This window comes from Thermobia domestica, chromosome 14 (assembly GCF_964235325.1).
Source record: "Thermobia domestica chromosome 14, izTheDome1.hap1.1, whole genome shotgun sequence".
Classification (NCBI taxonomy): domain Eukaryota; kingdom Metazoa; phylum Arthropoda; class Insecta; order Zygentoma; family Lepismatidae; genus Thermobia; species Thermobia domestica.
In genome coordinates, this window is record NC_137467.1 from 180,712,558 (window position 1) to 180,728,452 (window position 15,895).

At 33.7% G+C, this 15,895-nt stretch overlaps 1 protein-coding gene across 1 annotated transcript; it reads right to left on the minus strand.

Annotated features, from left to right (window-relative positions):
* Positions 1 to 210: 210 nt before the first annotated feature.
* On the minus strand, positions 211 to 4,597 carry LOC145670758 (uncharacterized). The gene is made up of 2 exons (XM_081739524.1): positions 3,977 to 4,597; positions 211 to 1,018 (listed from the first exon to the last, which is right to left on the minus strand). Exons 1-2 carry the CDS (start codon positions 4,480 to 4,482, stop codon positions 994 to 996), a joined length of 531 nt encoding a protein of 176 aa, XP_081595650.1. The 5' UTR covers positions 4,483 to 4,597; the 3' UTR covers positions 211 to 993.
* Between the last annotated feature and the right edge of the window lie 11,298 nt (positions 4,598 to 15,895).

Below are 15,895 nucleotides of genomic sequence, written 5' to 3' on the forward strand. Positions count from 1 at the left end.
ACAACTTACCAATACTGCAGATTAAATAAGTACGTAATATATGAAAACTGTGCCAACTTACTTGCTTCCCACTTAACAACACCAAAGATTTTAATTTAAATATCAAATCTTTTAATTTTTCAACACATAACTATAACTTTTAAGAAACGTATACCATATGGAACTAGGATGAACTACACATGAGTTGAATACACCCAAAAAACCATACACTTAACTTTTATGCTTATATTGTGTTTTATAAATTTGACTTCCATTCCATATCACAAACGTAAACCCGAATGTAACCAAGAACTAGTACAGTAAATCGACGTAATCCATTATCAAAGTCTGATGTTCCCAGTTTGAAATATAGCTTCATTATGACGCTTGCCTGTTATACACCAAATCATGTACAGGATAGTTCATCATAACGCCGCTAATGGCGCTACTAGTTTTCCACTAATCGTAACAGGATTTTTTTCCGAATAAACATGTAAGTCATTACATCAACTAACACCCCCCTTAAAATCATTATGATTTTCCGGAAGGATGATAGTCTAGTTGTCAATATTAGTCATAATTAACCCAAGAATCTATTCTACTAATACTAATTCCAATTCATTCTACCATTCATTCCAAATAATATATAAAGAAAATAAAAATATCCCCCTAATAATCCATTCACACAAACATTCATTCATCCTTACATTCTATCTACATCTATACCTAATATTAGTAAATTCTAAAGTCTCAGGTCAAGACCTTCCTAGAAATTCATAACCTTACATGTACAAAATGAAAATAGAATATATATTTCCATTATCCAACCATATACATTATAAATAAATAACTTACTTTGAATATCCATAGTAATCCAAACAGGTCATGCATGACGTACATATATTCATAATATGAGACATACCAATCTAGGTTACAACTCCAGTATTCATTCCTATTACAGTCCATACGTATATCCAAAAATACATATATGATATTTTCCACGATTACAAACATTCAAGGTTTACGGATTTTTCCAGGCCTGGAATTTAAAAACAAACATTAGCACAGAATAACTAATACATTGACAAAAACATAATAACAATATTTATATTTTCTAATATAATTAAAATTCAAAAACACACTAAAATCCTCTAAAAGCCATTCATTTGAAAGAGACTAATTAAAACTGACTTTTTAACGCCATAATATCTAGTTGCAATTATTAAATAATAATATAACCAAAATATTATCCATACACACACATATATGTATTTATAATTAGACCAGAATTAAGAATATACCCAAAATTTATTATTGTTTTCCGAAATACACTTCATGTTACACCTGCGTTACGAGGTTGACGGTACAGTTTAGTTTGAGAAACATGAGCCTTCCTAATATCCAATGGATCGTCAACAGATTTTAATTGAAGTGAGTTAGTCCCCAATAGTCTTTCAATCCGATAAGGCCCCAGCCACCTTGGACACAATTTCCTGGTTATCTTGTCAGCCAAAGACGACTTATAATGCGACTTTAATAAAACTTGGTCACCCACTGAATATGGAGTAGCAACTTTAGACTTATCATATATACGTTTGCGTCGAGACCAAGCTAGTTCCATGTTCTTCATGGCATTGGCCCATACATTAGGGTCCTTTTTACGTATATCTAACTCATCTATTTTCCAGCGAATATCCAATGGGTCGCACACATTATAATTAAATGTCATCTCCATTGGGGAACATTTTAATTCCGAATGTTCGGCAGAATTTATTGAAAACTCTATTTCATGAATGCCTCTGTCCCACATCGTCTGTTTGTTGGAAAAATAAATTCTAAGACTATCACCCAATACTCTTAGATATCTTTCAGCATTATTAGAAGCACAATGATATGGAGAACTACGAATATCCTGTATACCATGGCTATACAAGAAATCTTTAAATCTAGCTGATACATATACTGACCCATTATCATGACTGACCGAAAAAGGGAACCCAAACCTACACATGATCTTATATAACTTATTAATTATCGTTTGACTCGATAATATTCTTAATGGTTCCAGCCAAACTCGTTTAGAACAAGAGTCAACTATGATCAAACAATATCTTCCCGATTGGGATTGACATAACGGTCCATAAATATCAGTGTACCATCTTCCATTTACAGTTTTATCGAAAGTGGACACTAATTGACCCATTTTCTTACGATTATCACTTTTATTGAGCTGACAAGATTTACAACAGTGGACATATTCACGTACCTGATCTACCATCGAAGGCCATGTATATCTAGCTGATATTCTACTGATAGTTTTCCTTGCTCCCGAATGATTTCCCGGCAATATCGAATTATGATAAAATTCTATAATAGGTAATACAAGTTCGTTCGGAATACAAACTTTCCATGGATTCTTTTGCGCTTTAGTTTTCTTACATAATGTAGCTTTAATTAATTTATAATCATCAATTTTTTCTTTCTTTTCTAACCTATCGATTATATTCATCAATTCTACATCTTTTCTTTGGTGTTCATTAATTGACATACAAGCATATGGCATGTTCCACATATTGACTAACAACAAATTCTTTACCTCATGATCGTGTGTTTGATCTATCTCCATAGGTTCGAACATTTCTCGATCATGGACCCTTGATAGGTAATCTGAAGAAATATTTAAATTAGATGGTACATGTTTGACATCAAAATCGAATGAAAACAATCGATACAATAAACTGCCATATTTCTTAATACGCTTAATATTTCTTATGGCATACATTAACCCTAAATTATCTACTCTCAGTTCGAACTTTGAGTGTAAATAGGTACTAAAGCGTTCAATAGTCTCAACAGCTGCCATAAGTTCCAACAGATAGATTGGTTTATTTAAATCATAAGGTTTTAAACGTCTGGAATAAAACCCAACAGGTCTTAATATATTATTCTCATCATATTGTTGTATCGTTACGCCCAAACTTTTGAGTGTTGCATCCGAACTGACAAAAACTTAGCATTTAAATCCGGTAATTTCAGAATTACATGAGTCTCAAATAACTCCTTAACTTGATCTAACGCTCTCTGTTCTTCATCACCCCACTTAAATTGTACTTTAGGAGACCTCATTCTATTTAATGGTTCTACTACTTCTTGAAAATGAGGAATAAACTTAGCATGGTATTGTAGAAAACAAAGAAGGCTAATTAATCCCCTTCTATTACGCGGAGCTGGTAACTTTCTAATTACTTCAACTCTGGAAGGATCCAGTGACATATTCCCGTTCTCTAAAATATATCCCAGATAAGATATTTTTCTCTGGAAGAATTTTGATTTATTCAAAGAAATTGTTATACCATACTCTTCAAATTTATTTAAGACCTTATCTAATAGTTTCTTATGACTCTCAACATCGGGAGTGAATAATATTACATCATCGTAGAACCATTCAAGACCTTCATTTTTTAAAGGATATAAAATGTCAGTTAATACCTTGGACAACATAAAACTACCAGAAGATAAACCAAAAGGTAAAAATTTCAATTCCATCAGACCTCGGTGAGTCATAAATGCTGTATATTTATACGAATCTTCTGATAATCGTAAATGTAGATACGCTTTTTTAATATCAATAGCGGAAAATACTTTCCCACCAGATACGTTAGCTAATACATCCTCTATACGGGGGGTAAACTGCGGATTTAAATATAATCTCCGATTAAGACATTGATAATTAATAACAAGACGTTTTTCTCCAGACCTTCCTTTCACTAAAAAACATGGGAAAGACCAATTACTATTACTCTTTTGAATTATTCCCTGTTTTAACCAATCATCCAAAATGGAATCAAGTTGTTTTTGATCGCATCTACTCATAGGATAAGCTTTCTTCCTTATAGGATCCTCATTGTTCACCTTAATTTCATATTGATAACCTTTAATTTCACCTATTTTATCTTTAAACACACTAGGAAATCTTTTAGGGAGACCAACAACATACCTTTCCAATGAGGGATCATCTTCAGCTAGCAGTGGATCAACCAATATATGATTGGATGGCTCTTTTCCTTCCGCAACTTGAAACAAATAATATTCCCTAGGACATTCCTTATGGTTGGCAACACTGCTGGTCTGCTCCCTTGTTCCTTGTACCTTATCCCCTCGGTCTGCTATAGAAGACTTTAAATTGTCCGTATGACTCGAAAAGCTACGGAATAAAAATTTTACGGCAGAATCATTTAATTCTTTAAAGTCACTATTAGGATAATAACTTATGGGAATGACCACTTTCTCACTTGCCAGAACTAATTTGTTCTCGACTAAGTCTATAAATGCACGCATATACTTTAATTGCTGAATTCCAATTATAAAAGTGGGCTCTAACTGGTCCATCAAAAAGAATTTAAGTCTATAAACTTTAGAGCGAAAACGTATTGGAATAATCACATATTGAGTCAATGTTATTGTTTGTCTATTAACACCTGTCCCTGTAAACTTTTCATTCATCACTTTAACAGGCACTTTCAATTTAGTATTCCAATCCAAAAACTTTCCACGATTTATAATCGAAACCGACGCACAAGTATCAATTCCTCCAACATAGTCATTCCCCAAGACGTATCCCTTTGTAAACACTGCTACCAATTTATCGGAACTATCCCTCGGTTTGGTAGTCGCATTATTAAGTTTATTTAATGTTGACCCTGAAGCACTAACATCCAAAGGATCATTCAATTGTCCATTTAGTTTACTATCTTTTTCTCCCTTAAAAGTACTTGTACCTAACCACTGCACCTTTCTCCTCGAGGTAGTCAAGTCTTGTTGTTGTTTTATCCGCCTACGTAAATAACAGTCTTTTTCCCTATGTCTTCCACCGCAGGAATAACATTGGATAGGTTTTTTCTCAGGAATCTGTTCCTTTCTAGTGATCACCTGGTAAACCTCAACATTCTTTTGATATAATTCATAACGCTGCACTTCACTTATTAGTTCATATAAAGTTGTAGGTTTTGAATAACGGAATAGTTCGTGTTGTATTTCTGGTTTAATCCCTTTCCATACATACTCAAGTATGTCTCTATCATTACGTATACCCATACATATAGTATAACTATCTACTATACTGTTAATATATATAGAGGTCAACTCTGTAGGTGATTGTAACCTATCCACATAACTATGGATTAATTGCCTTTTTGCCAAAGGGGATATAAACCTCTCAAATAGCTGACCACATATCTCAATCCAATCATGAGTAATACAGAAAATATTCATTAATTCCTGATGCAAACAATTACTAGTTTTTCCTAATGCAGCTATTAATACAGACTCAACCGGAAATAAGTTCAGTTTTATTATCTTATGAACCTCAATAGCAAACAAAAACAATTTGTGGTGCTCTGTTGCATCACATTCTGGAATTTTATTTATATATTCCTGAAAACTATACTTCGCTGCATCTACGGTCAGTTTAGAAAAAGAAGTGCAAAAAAGGAACGAACGGGTTACTAGTATTATGACTTGAAAATTCTTTATTTTGTTTATTTTCAACGCCTGAGTTCCTTTTCAATAGACTACCAGAACTAACATTTTCTAACAAGCACCTGCTTTGCTCATTTTCCTGACCTACCGCAAACAGTATATCACCACCAGCTGTTTCCTGGGTCATCGCCCGCTGAGTCGTACCAGCTAACACCTGCGGGCTGTCGCTCATCGCAGTACTTCTCCCCACCCCTCTTTCTACAAACGAGGTGCTTTCCTGCAGAAATGCTAAATCCCAAACATCGTCTGTTCTATCGACAAACAATCCATGATCACCATTATCGAAATTATTTAAATTCAACTGAGAATGGGCCATAACTAACAATAAACATATAATCTTAACCACCCACATATAAATCTTGATAATTTATACAAAATACAGCTATATTAATATGGATGTTATATACGGCAGTCATACACACTGCTGAAAATGAAAACTGCAACCGAATGTTGAGCTAGTCTCTTTCTTATTCTTTCAACAAAATAATAATTAATTACTGCCAATCGGTAAGGTATTTCTATACTTTTCCTTCCACTACTGCAAAGTCCATATAATAGTATCAAATTCCATATAATGTACCTCATAAAACCCAACTTGCTTCTAACTGCAAAAATGTAAGCAGTATAGAAAGATAATGAAGCTATATTTTTATGTAACGTACCTACTACCCGATATAATCTCAGACTTCGGTATCGTTCCTGGGAAAGAGAGTGTTTAAAACTCCCTTCATATTATATAATTAATAATAAAGGCAGGTATGGATCTATCAAAAAGGAATATATAGATTCTAACTGGGTTAACCAATCCCCATAAACTATCGCAAATACGATAAATTCCGTTCTCTTGTAGAGACTGCAAAGTGAATGGATTATTATACATAAATATATCTATAAATCTAAAAAGCACAGTGGATTCTAATTAGGGAAAAAGAAAAACTATATCCATGTGATTTAATAACAATTTATATGGTTAAATATCAAAATTGAGTAGATCCAACAATAACTTTGATGTTAACTTCTTCAAATAGGACCTTACAAAAAGCCTGAAGGGCTGGTTACTACATCTCACTTAAAAAAAAAAATATTTGCAAATTGGTCCCTATTATCTTACAAATTAAATATTTTAAACAATAGCGATATAATATGTAAATTTTACAACTTACCAATACTGCAGATTAAATAAGTACGTAATATATGAAAACTGTGCCAACTTACTTGCTTCCCACTTAACAACACCAAAGATTTTAATTTAAATATCAAATCTTTTAATTTTTCAACACATAACTATAACTTTTAAGAAACGTATACCATATGGAACTAGGATGAACTACACATGAGTTGAATACACCCAAAAAACCATACACTTAACTTTTATGCTTATATTGTGTTTTATAAATTTGACTTCCATTCCATATCACAAACGTAAACCCGAATGTAACCAAGAACTAGTACAGTAAATCGACGTAATCCATTATCAAAGTCTGATGTTCCCAGTTTGAAATATAGCTTCATTATGACGCTTGCCTGTTATACACCAAATCATGTACAGGATAGTTCATCATAACGCCGCTAATGGCGCTACTAGTTTTCCACTAATCGTAACAGGATTTTTTTTTTCTGAATAAACATGTAAGTCATTACAGTGTCATCCTCAAAATATTGTGACAAGGCTAAAGCTGTTTCTCTTCCGATACCATATTCTTCTCGTATGTTGTACAATGATCTTTTTACCATCCATAAATTTTACTAAAGATGACACTTTAATTCTTTATTGACTTGTACATTTTGTAGAAAAGTGTTTTCCATTGGTTTCATTTTAAAGGCGCAGCTCGTACATGAAAACCTTCATCTAATTCCACCTTTGTCTTATTATTCCAAGTTCGTTGTCACAGAATGCACACACTACTAGACACAAGGTTGAGGTCAAGCAATTGAAATGATCAAAGCAAGAAGGGATCGCTTTACGTCCAAATCGTTTTACGCTACAACCGGGACGGAACTGTAGCATTTTATAGCGGAATGTATTCTCTCTATCCCGTTAAACAATGATAGAAATATTTTTCAAAAGAAAATGTTTGTTTTCAAGACCCTACAGGAATTAAAACTAAAAAGTTTCCTTTTTTAATATTCAGACAATTTTGAGGGGTGTAACCCGTCCCCCTTGTATGTGCACATACATTTCATAGCGTTTTAATCGTAAGGCGAATAGGTATGAATCTCTGAAGTTTTGTTCCAATCATCCAAACCCTTGCACCTTAGAACTAAGAGCCGGAACAATAGAATATAATGAAAGAATATACCCTGTTTGCTCCCACCAATAGGGATAGAGAGAAGTTAAAATCTGTCTCCTGTTTCAAGACATTAAGGAGATTAAATTTACGAATTTTTACCTGTTCGGACAGTTCTTCTAAGGATATGCCTCCCGCCAAACTTATTTTGTGTTCATAGCTTTTTCTAGGCCTCTAAGTTTTTTTAAATCGCCCAATTCGTTTCAGGCTAGATGCAAAGCCCGAACTATAGGATTTTATGGGAGAACACTAAGAATCTTTCTAAAGTTGTAAGATTGCACTTCGTGTTTATTTCATTAATTTAAGTATGCACTAATGAAATGGAATGGCACACACGGAAGAGAATAAAATAATGTATAAATGTTTGTGTAATCCAAAAGGAGTGCTATTGTCCAGGCTCATTTGTATATTAAATTTACCGAATCCAGTGTAAACATCCATATGAAATGCAGTCTTCGAAAAGTACATCATTATTTATTTTTAAGGAATACGTCTCAAAAAATACAGAATATCACGTAATTTCTTACTATGATAATTTGAAGATAACGAAACGATAAAATTATTCTACAAATGATCAGCACAGCATTCTGAACAACTGTGAAGAACTAAAGTAAGACTAAAGTAGAATTTGTATGCCCTACCTTAATATTTCAACAGTTTCTTCTCATTATTCTTCGAAGCAATCTTCCTCTTTTTATATACTAATAGCTGAACCTGTGCTCTCTGCACAACGCGTCATTCACATATGAGTATTAAACTCATTCTCATTCCTTACATCTGTACATATTCCTTTACAGACACAAGTGAATGACATCTTGACAAAGATCGGCAAGGGGTACAATAATGGGGAAACTTCTTTATTTATTTTCTCAAAGTCTCGCACTGTTTGCAAGATTCCAGTTGGAGTTTCTAATTTATAAATGACTATTGTTTTCTTTTTTCTTGCATGCTGTATGTAATAAGCAAGTGTTTTACACACACCATTAATTATAACGTCAGTGACATGTAGTGTTCATTAGGCATAACACTCCAAACAATAGAGATTGATGTTAGAGTGGAGAAATGGTTATCCTTCCTTTTTCATTATCATTTTGTCATGAAACAAACGCCGGGGAGGTATACTACCCGGATACAATTTTGTAGTGCTGGAATGTATAATTTGTAGGATATCATGTTTTTAGAAAGTTTCACCATTTCCAGTGTACGGCTAGAAATGTAATAAAGAAATAACGGCTATTTTTCAAATATTCAATTGGAAGTGAACAAAATACACAAAATCAATCAGAGCAATCGATCAGTGAAAACGAAAACTTTCTACAGTTTATGGTACCCCAGAATACACTGTCGAAAGGATTGGCCACAAACGTATAAACGTCCACAAACACATAAATTTTTCTTAACTACAAATATATAAATCTTACATTAAATATGAAGATGAAGGACGCAGACATCTATCTACAAACGTTACAGCTGGTGCCTTTTAGTAATTTTGGATCAGTTGATAAACGACAAGTGTAACCCTGAAGTCTTGATTTATGCTTAGTTTAAAGTTAACAAAATCAATCCAATTTAAAATTTTAAAATAATGCAGAATCAATTCCGATTTTCGCTACATCCGGCAACTGAAAATTTTGCACATCCTGTAAAAAAGTCAAAATTACCATCGTCTCCAGTTTATTTTAACAATTTTAACATGAGAAGTTCATATCAAGCCAAGAGTTTCCCTTGTTCCAAGCTAAGGGGCTATTCAAGATTGTTATATTTTACGGATTGCCCAAATTCAAAATGAGAAAGAAGAAAAAGTATGTACCATAAACAAGGAAAGAGCCACATATCCATTTGATTTGGTGTAAATCTTCCCTATATATTGTTATCCGTTCTAAATACGTGTCATCGTGAGCATTAAAGCCATGAACATCAACTTTGGGCAAGATGTTAGTTTGAGATTATAATAATATTTTTATAATCACATAATTTATTTTTTAATGCTATATCGTAGGCCTAGCAGTATGGTTGAAATAGGAAACGTATGACTATTTATGTTTGTCTTTCGCTTATTGCTCTTGTTCTGCACTTATATGATAATATTTAAAGTATATTACGGTTCCCCGTAGCACAGTTACTAACGCTATTTTGTGCGAGCTGTCCTGGGTTCGATTGCTATTGCGGAACACAGTTGAAAAATTGTAACAAATTTTTCAGGCCAGCAACCCTGAATGTGTTGTTCTTTGAGTTTTCCTTATCCATACCAATCAAATATCGGAATGGTACGTAACAAAAAGGACACTTAATACCTTTCCCATTCTTTTTCTCCTTTTACTCAAATAGTGTGCTCTCCGACGGACGTTGTCACTCATATGTGACGGACTTAAGACAATTGATGTCAGTAACGATCAGAAATATGTATAAATAAATAAATTTAATCAATGTGTCTCTACCTCCTAAATCATATTACTAATTGATGGTTTAGTTTGACCACAAATACCTATTACATTTCAAAGAAAATTTGAAATCTAGGTATTCATTCCAGAACTGTTGCAGTACCGGTATATAATTTTATTACAGTATAAAATTTTCAACTATATAAAAATAAAAAAGTTGGTAAAGATTTGTCTGATGGCTTTCGAAGTAATTCATTGGAAGTTGTTGACCCACACTGTGTATAAAACTGCTCTCTATCCTTGTCGAATGACCATATTTTCATCTTCACATTTTTTTTCTCTGATTATTCTCGAGCATACAGTACCTAAATGTTATTTGGTGTCAGACTGGAAAATTAGTAATGAACATGGCTATTTCTCCATTCAAATTTAAATGCTGAAAAAAACTCCAAACATTTGTCAGACAAAATGCCATGGAAGAAACGTTGATTTCTTCTCTAAAAAAAAAAAAAAAAAAAAATGTTGAACTATTGTATCTCTAATAGTAATAATAACCAACATGAAAATTGACAACGCACTATGAAAATGCGTTTAAAAGCAAAAATTCCAAACAATTGTTATGTCGGCCGTAAGATGGAAGCACAGTGTCAGTAGAAGTAATTGCAACAATGTTGTTCTGAATAAGAATAAATATAAAAGCAAGAAGAGATACACTAATATTTGCTATTAACTATTACAAAAGTCATTAAAGTTGTAAGTAGTTGACTCATATGTTTTATTAAAGTTGTTATAAATAAAGCCGGTCACAGCAATTAACTATTTCAAAGTGGTAAAAGGATCGTTGTTTTGCGTTTTACTTTGGCACTAGCTATGAGGATTTATTTCTTGAACATAATTTTATTTTTGAAAAAGCTTTAGGTGTTTTATGCCTAAGCTTTACTTATTTTCTTAACCAATTATCGTCTCCATTTTCATCCACATTGCTTTCGGAGCATTTATTAATCGTGGCTGATGGGCGAATTCCGGGAATTTATGTACAAATACAAATAAATTTGCATTATACAACTAGATTATGATTTCAAGGTTAACTTCATTTTCTTATCACAGTATATTTATTACTGTTAAATCCAGATGATTCTTTAAAATGTATATTCTGAACGGCTTCATGTCATTTTATTAATTTTTTATTATATTTAGAGAGTACGCATAAATGTATATTACAATGTGTTTTAAGTGAATAAATAGCCTTGTTAAAGAAAACATTTGGTATAGGAAGTCCGCATACTTTTACACCGCTAAAAAGTTTAAATCTATAAGTTAGTGGATATTTTAAACTTGACCCCGTACTGAATCAGTTTCCCAGTACCCCAATGAAAACTTGATCCACCACCCACCGTGACCCACGATCCACTGACCCAGCACCCACCATGACCCACCGTGACCCACCACCCACCATGAACCACTCTCATCCACTATGTCCTACTCTGACTCGCCAAAATCCATCGTCATCAACTCTGAACACGATCCACGGCCTCTTCTGAAATGACTATAGAGTTTACACTTGTAATAAAACAAAGATTGTAAAATTGTCACTAATCAAAGTTTGAATTTCTAGTCAATCGCTCAAGCACCACTCTGTTACGATAACGGTGGATCTGACCTTTACGATATAAAATGGTAAAGTGTATGTCAGTGAGGAAATTGAAACAGCTCGAGGTGGGGGGAAATTAGTGTGTGCCTAAAATATACTTGTACTAAGAAAATATTCTTGCAAGTGTTAATTTCTGAACGCATTCCACAAGAAATTTTTATTCGCAGGAAAATACCCCTGTACAATATGGAGAAGGTTATGGTTTCGGCCATGTCAGTTGGCAATGTTGACCCATGTAGAACAGAAACTTCATCTAAAACGCCTTTGATTGGGAATTTTGTGAATAAATTATCAATCAAAGCCTGATAAACTGATGATTTCTTATTTGTTTATAAATTTAATTTTTGTAATTACACATGAAGGTTTGATACCATTACCAAGTTCCCTCCCCCGTCTAGAAAGCGAAAGGGAACGAGGTTCCTGGAAAGTGTTCAGAGGTGAATGGGAATTTCCATCCTTCTTCAACTTCAATTACCACATTGCTTTTTGCCATGTGCCAAATTACGATGAATTTCAATTAAATTGTCATAATATAATTATTTCCTTGTTGAATTATCGATACTTTTCAGTGGAAAAAAGATGAAATTTGAAAGTTCCAAACCAAAATATGTAGACAACGTAAAGGGGAAAAAAGTGTAAAATTTTCCATACAATTATGCGTACAATCCAAACTTCAAATTTCCGTGTAATTAAGCTTACAGTACAAATTTTATGCCTATTTTTCTAACAACTTTATGGGTTGATTGCCCTGTGCTGTAAGCGCTCCATATAATAAACATAAGTTTCAGCAATTATTACATTGGAAAGCAATAAATATATGAAGCCAAGCACTGTATTTTTTGTTTCTGATTTTTTTTCTTAAATAACATCGATCGTTTTTGATCATTTCTACAAACCAACTCACTACCAATTTTCCATATATAGAAAGTGCCCCCCTCCCTAAAGGAGAATTTAAAAAAATGCTATGACACATTGTGTTTATTTTCAATAAAGAGCTAATACACTGAATTTCAGCTCCGTAAGTTTAACAGCTTGCGAGATACTCATTTTTTTTTCTCAAAAATTAGGATACTCACTACCACCTTAGGATATTATGCATTATAATGAAAGCAATATAACATCCCAATTTGGATTAAGGCCTAACTATATATCAAAAGTAATTTCATTTTACTTTGCAATTGACCGTGATGATCAGGCACACATAGTTACATTCAATTTTTTATATAATAATTTATATATTACAGTGATTCAAAAATGTATTTTTTCCAGTAGTTAGCTCTAAAATCTCACAGGTCTCGAAAGCCAAGTTGTAGTGTAAGTCCTATTGCTATTAAAAATATCAATATCCAAAAGTGCCTGAAGTTCTTTTTTCACTTGGTTATATATACTCACCTCAGGTAAGTAGACAGAAACAAGTGAAAAAGGAAGGGAAATGAAGGTCTTGAAAGTAAAACGGATACCAATTTACCAGTCTTCAGAAGATACTGAATCGGTGGGTCGCAGTGGGTCACGGTGGGTGTTGGGTCTCAGTGGGTCACATGCTGTTGACCCACGACTCTCTGACCCACTCAGAAAACTTGACCCACTTGACCCACCGACCCACTGACCCACTCCATTTCTGGTACTGATATCACAAAAATATTAAATTTTAAATGTTATAAACAAATTAGGTTGCATAACTGCCAGAAAACACAAGTCTTACCATTTTGTTAACATTTTCGCATACATATTTATATCCACAATAATTGCAAAATTCTAACTTATTTTTATAATTTTGCACGTAACATTGTCTTACACGACCGTTCTTCATACCCGTTTCTCGAAATTTCATACGTTAATTCACATATAACAGAACTTCGAGAACCTATTCAGACATTCGAGTCAGAAACAGCAGACAGACCGATCCATGTTACTAGCGGTGGTTCACGGTGTATAGATAGTACTTTATTTCTACGTAATTTCTACATTGCAAACTGATTCCTCCTCATCATTTGTAAATGAGTACTTCGCTACTTTTTAGTGCAAAAGGGAATGAATCTTAAAATATTATATATATTAGTTGTATAAAATACAATGAACGAAATTAATTTTTTCACCTCCAAAACGTTTAGAATCTAGAGGTAAATGATAATAAATTTAAAATAAACTAATTTGTCATGTAGTTCTTCTAATTTGGAAAGTAAAGAAATGGAAATAAATTCTTTCCCGGGAATTTTTATGCCAGGGAAAAACCCAGAAATATTCCCATTTTTTATTTTCCTTCCCACCGGGAATATTCCCATTGCCCATCACTAGGTGTTACCAGTTTCCGACAAGCAGCAAACTCAGCTTCTAAGGCTGCAGTAGTAATATAAACAATAGTGGAAATGGTTCACGATGGCTGTTTCTAACTCCAGAGTTCTACATTACATATTTATCCCCATGCTGTAAGCATCGGTGGACCACCGGTATGCAACTAGCGTCATTTCGCCAAAAGTTTGCGGCCCTGAAACGACGATCCGCGGTGGCACCACTTGATTTATGAAAATTATAGTGACAGCGACAGAGACGCGAGGAAAGGCCAATTTAGACACTGCGCATAACAACTTTGTACTTGAGTGACGTAATGCTGTTCGCGATTTGGATCCCATCTGCCCGTGATTTAGGAGTGAACTTATCAGCGTTGCCAACTGACATAACTGTTCGCCATGAACCTAGAAATGTGAGGTATTATTCATAACTCGTACGTTGTACCTTTTTATCTATGTATAACTAGATCATTACTAGGTATATTAATAGATGTTGTACAAATAAAAATGAAATGTCACAAATAAAAATGAAATGTCAAATATTTTTCATCTATGTCTATGCGTATATAAAAGAAAAACTCACCTACATTTCTTCTATTCCGGATAAGTCACCGTCAGTATCCTCTTCTGAATCACTGTTGCTATTAGTAACACCGAGACTGATAACGACCTTCTCAGTAATTTCATCCATAATTCCTTCTGCTTCAGAATACTGAGTTTTAATTTGCTTCACGTGATTACGAACTGATATCGATTCGTTCCTCCCGATTTGCCCGAACTTAATTTCACAGAGTTTTTGAACATCATTAATTTTGAAAGGTGTGTTTCGTGACGCAACCCATCCTTTCACCAAAGACAAAATTTTTTTCAATTGGATTCAGTTCTGGGTGGTAGGGGTGAAACGAACCACAAAATGTCCATAGCATTTGAAAATTTTGACAATTGCAAACTTTTTAAATCTAGATTTATGTGATTGGATTAAACTATACTGTTCCGGCTTCAGCATATTACAATCAAAGAAATGTTTTTCTCTGTCAGCCACTGCATCATTTGTTGCTTAGTCGAACCAGAGGTAGGTGCTTTTTCCAAAATAACGTTGTGATAGGATGCATTATCACAAAACCATGACAGAATTGTGAGGGAGATTTGGTATTAAATTATCTGTAACATACTTTTCATAATTCTCTTGGTTCATTTGATTGTGGTAGTAACCCGTAGACTGATTTGCTTTGCACATTAATAATGCATTGGATACAAACCAATTTTCCCCTCCTGCATGAATCATAAATAATCCCTGACCCCGAGAGACTGGTGCTAATAGACCGTGAGAGCTGTCGTCGATCCAAGATTTGTTTGAAACGTGAGATGATAATACGTATGATTCTTCTATATAAACTATATTTCGCGCTTGGTTTCGATATTCCTTCATCCGTCTCTAGTAGGAAATTCTTTTTTCTCGAATTTCTTGAGACTCGTCAAGTACTGGTTTGTTTGTTTTAGTCTTTCTCCACCGTAACTCAAGATCTTTTAGAATTTTTCTAAGGCTTGTGCACCCACCCTGAAAACCTATTGATTCTGAAAGCTGTCCACTAAGTGTCGAAACAGTAGGAACACTGTCTTCCGTTTTATAAAAGTTGTAAATTGTTCTCCGAGTAACATCACTGTCAAACTCATCTGACCCAACCACAGGTTTCTGACAACGCCGGATTTTATTCGGAGTTTCAAAACAAGTTTTCTTAGCTTCAACTATCTTCCTTTTTTTTAAAAAAT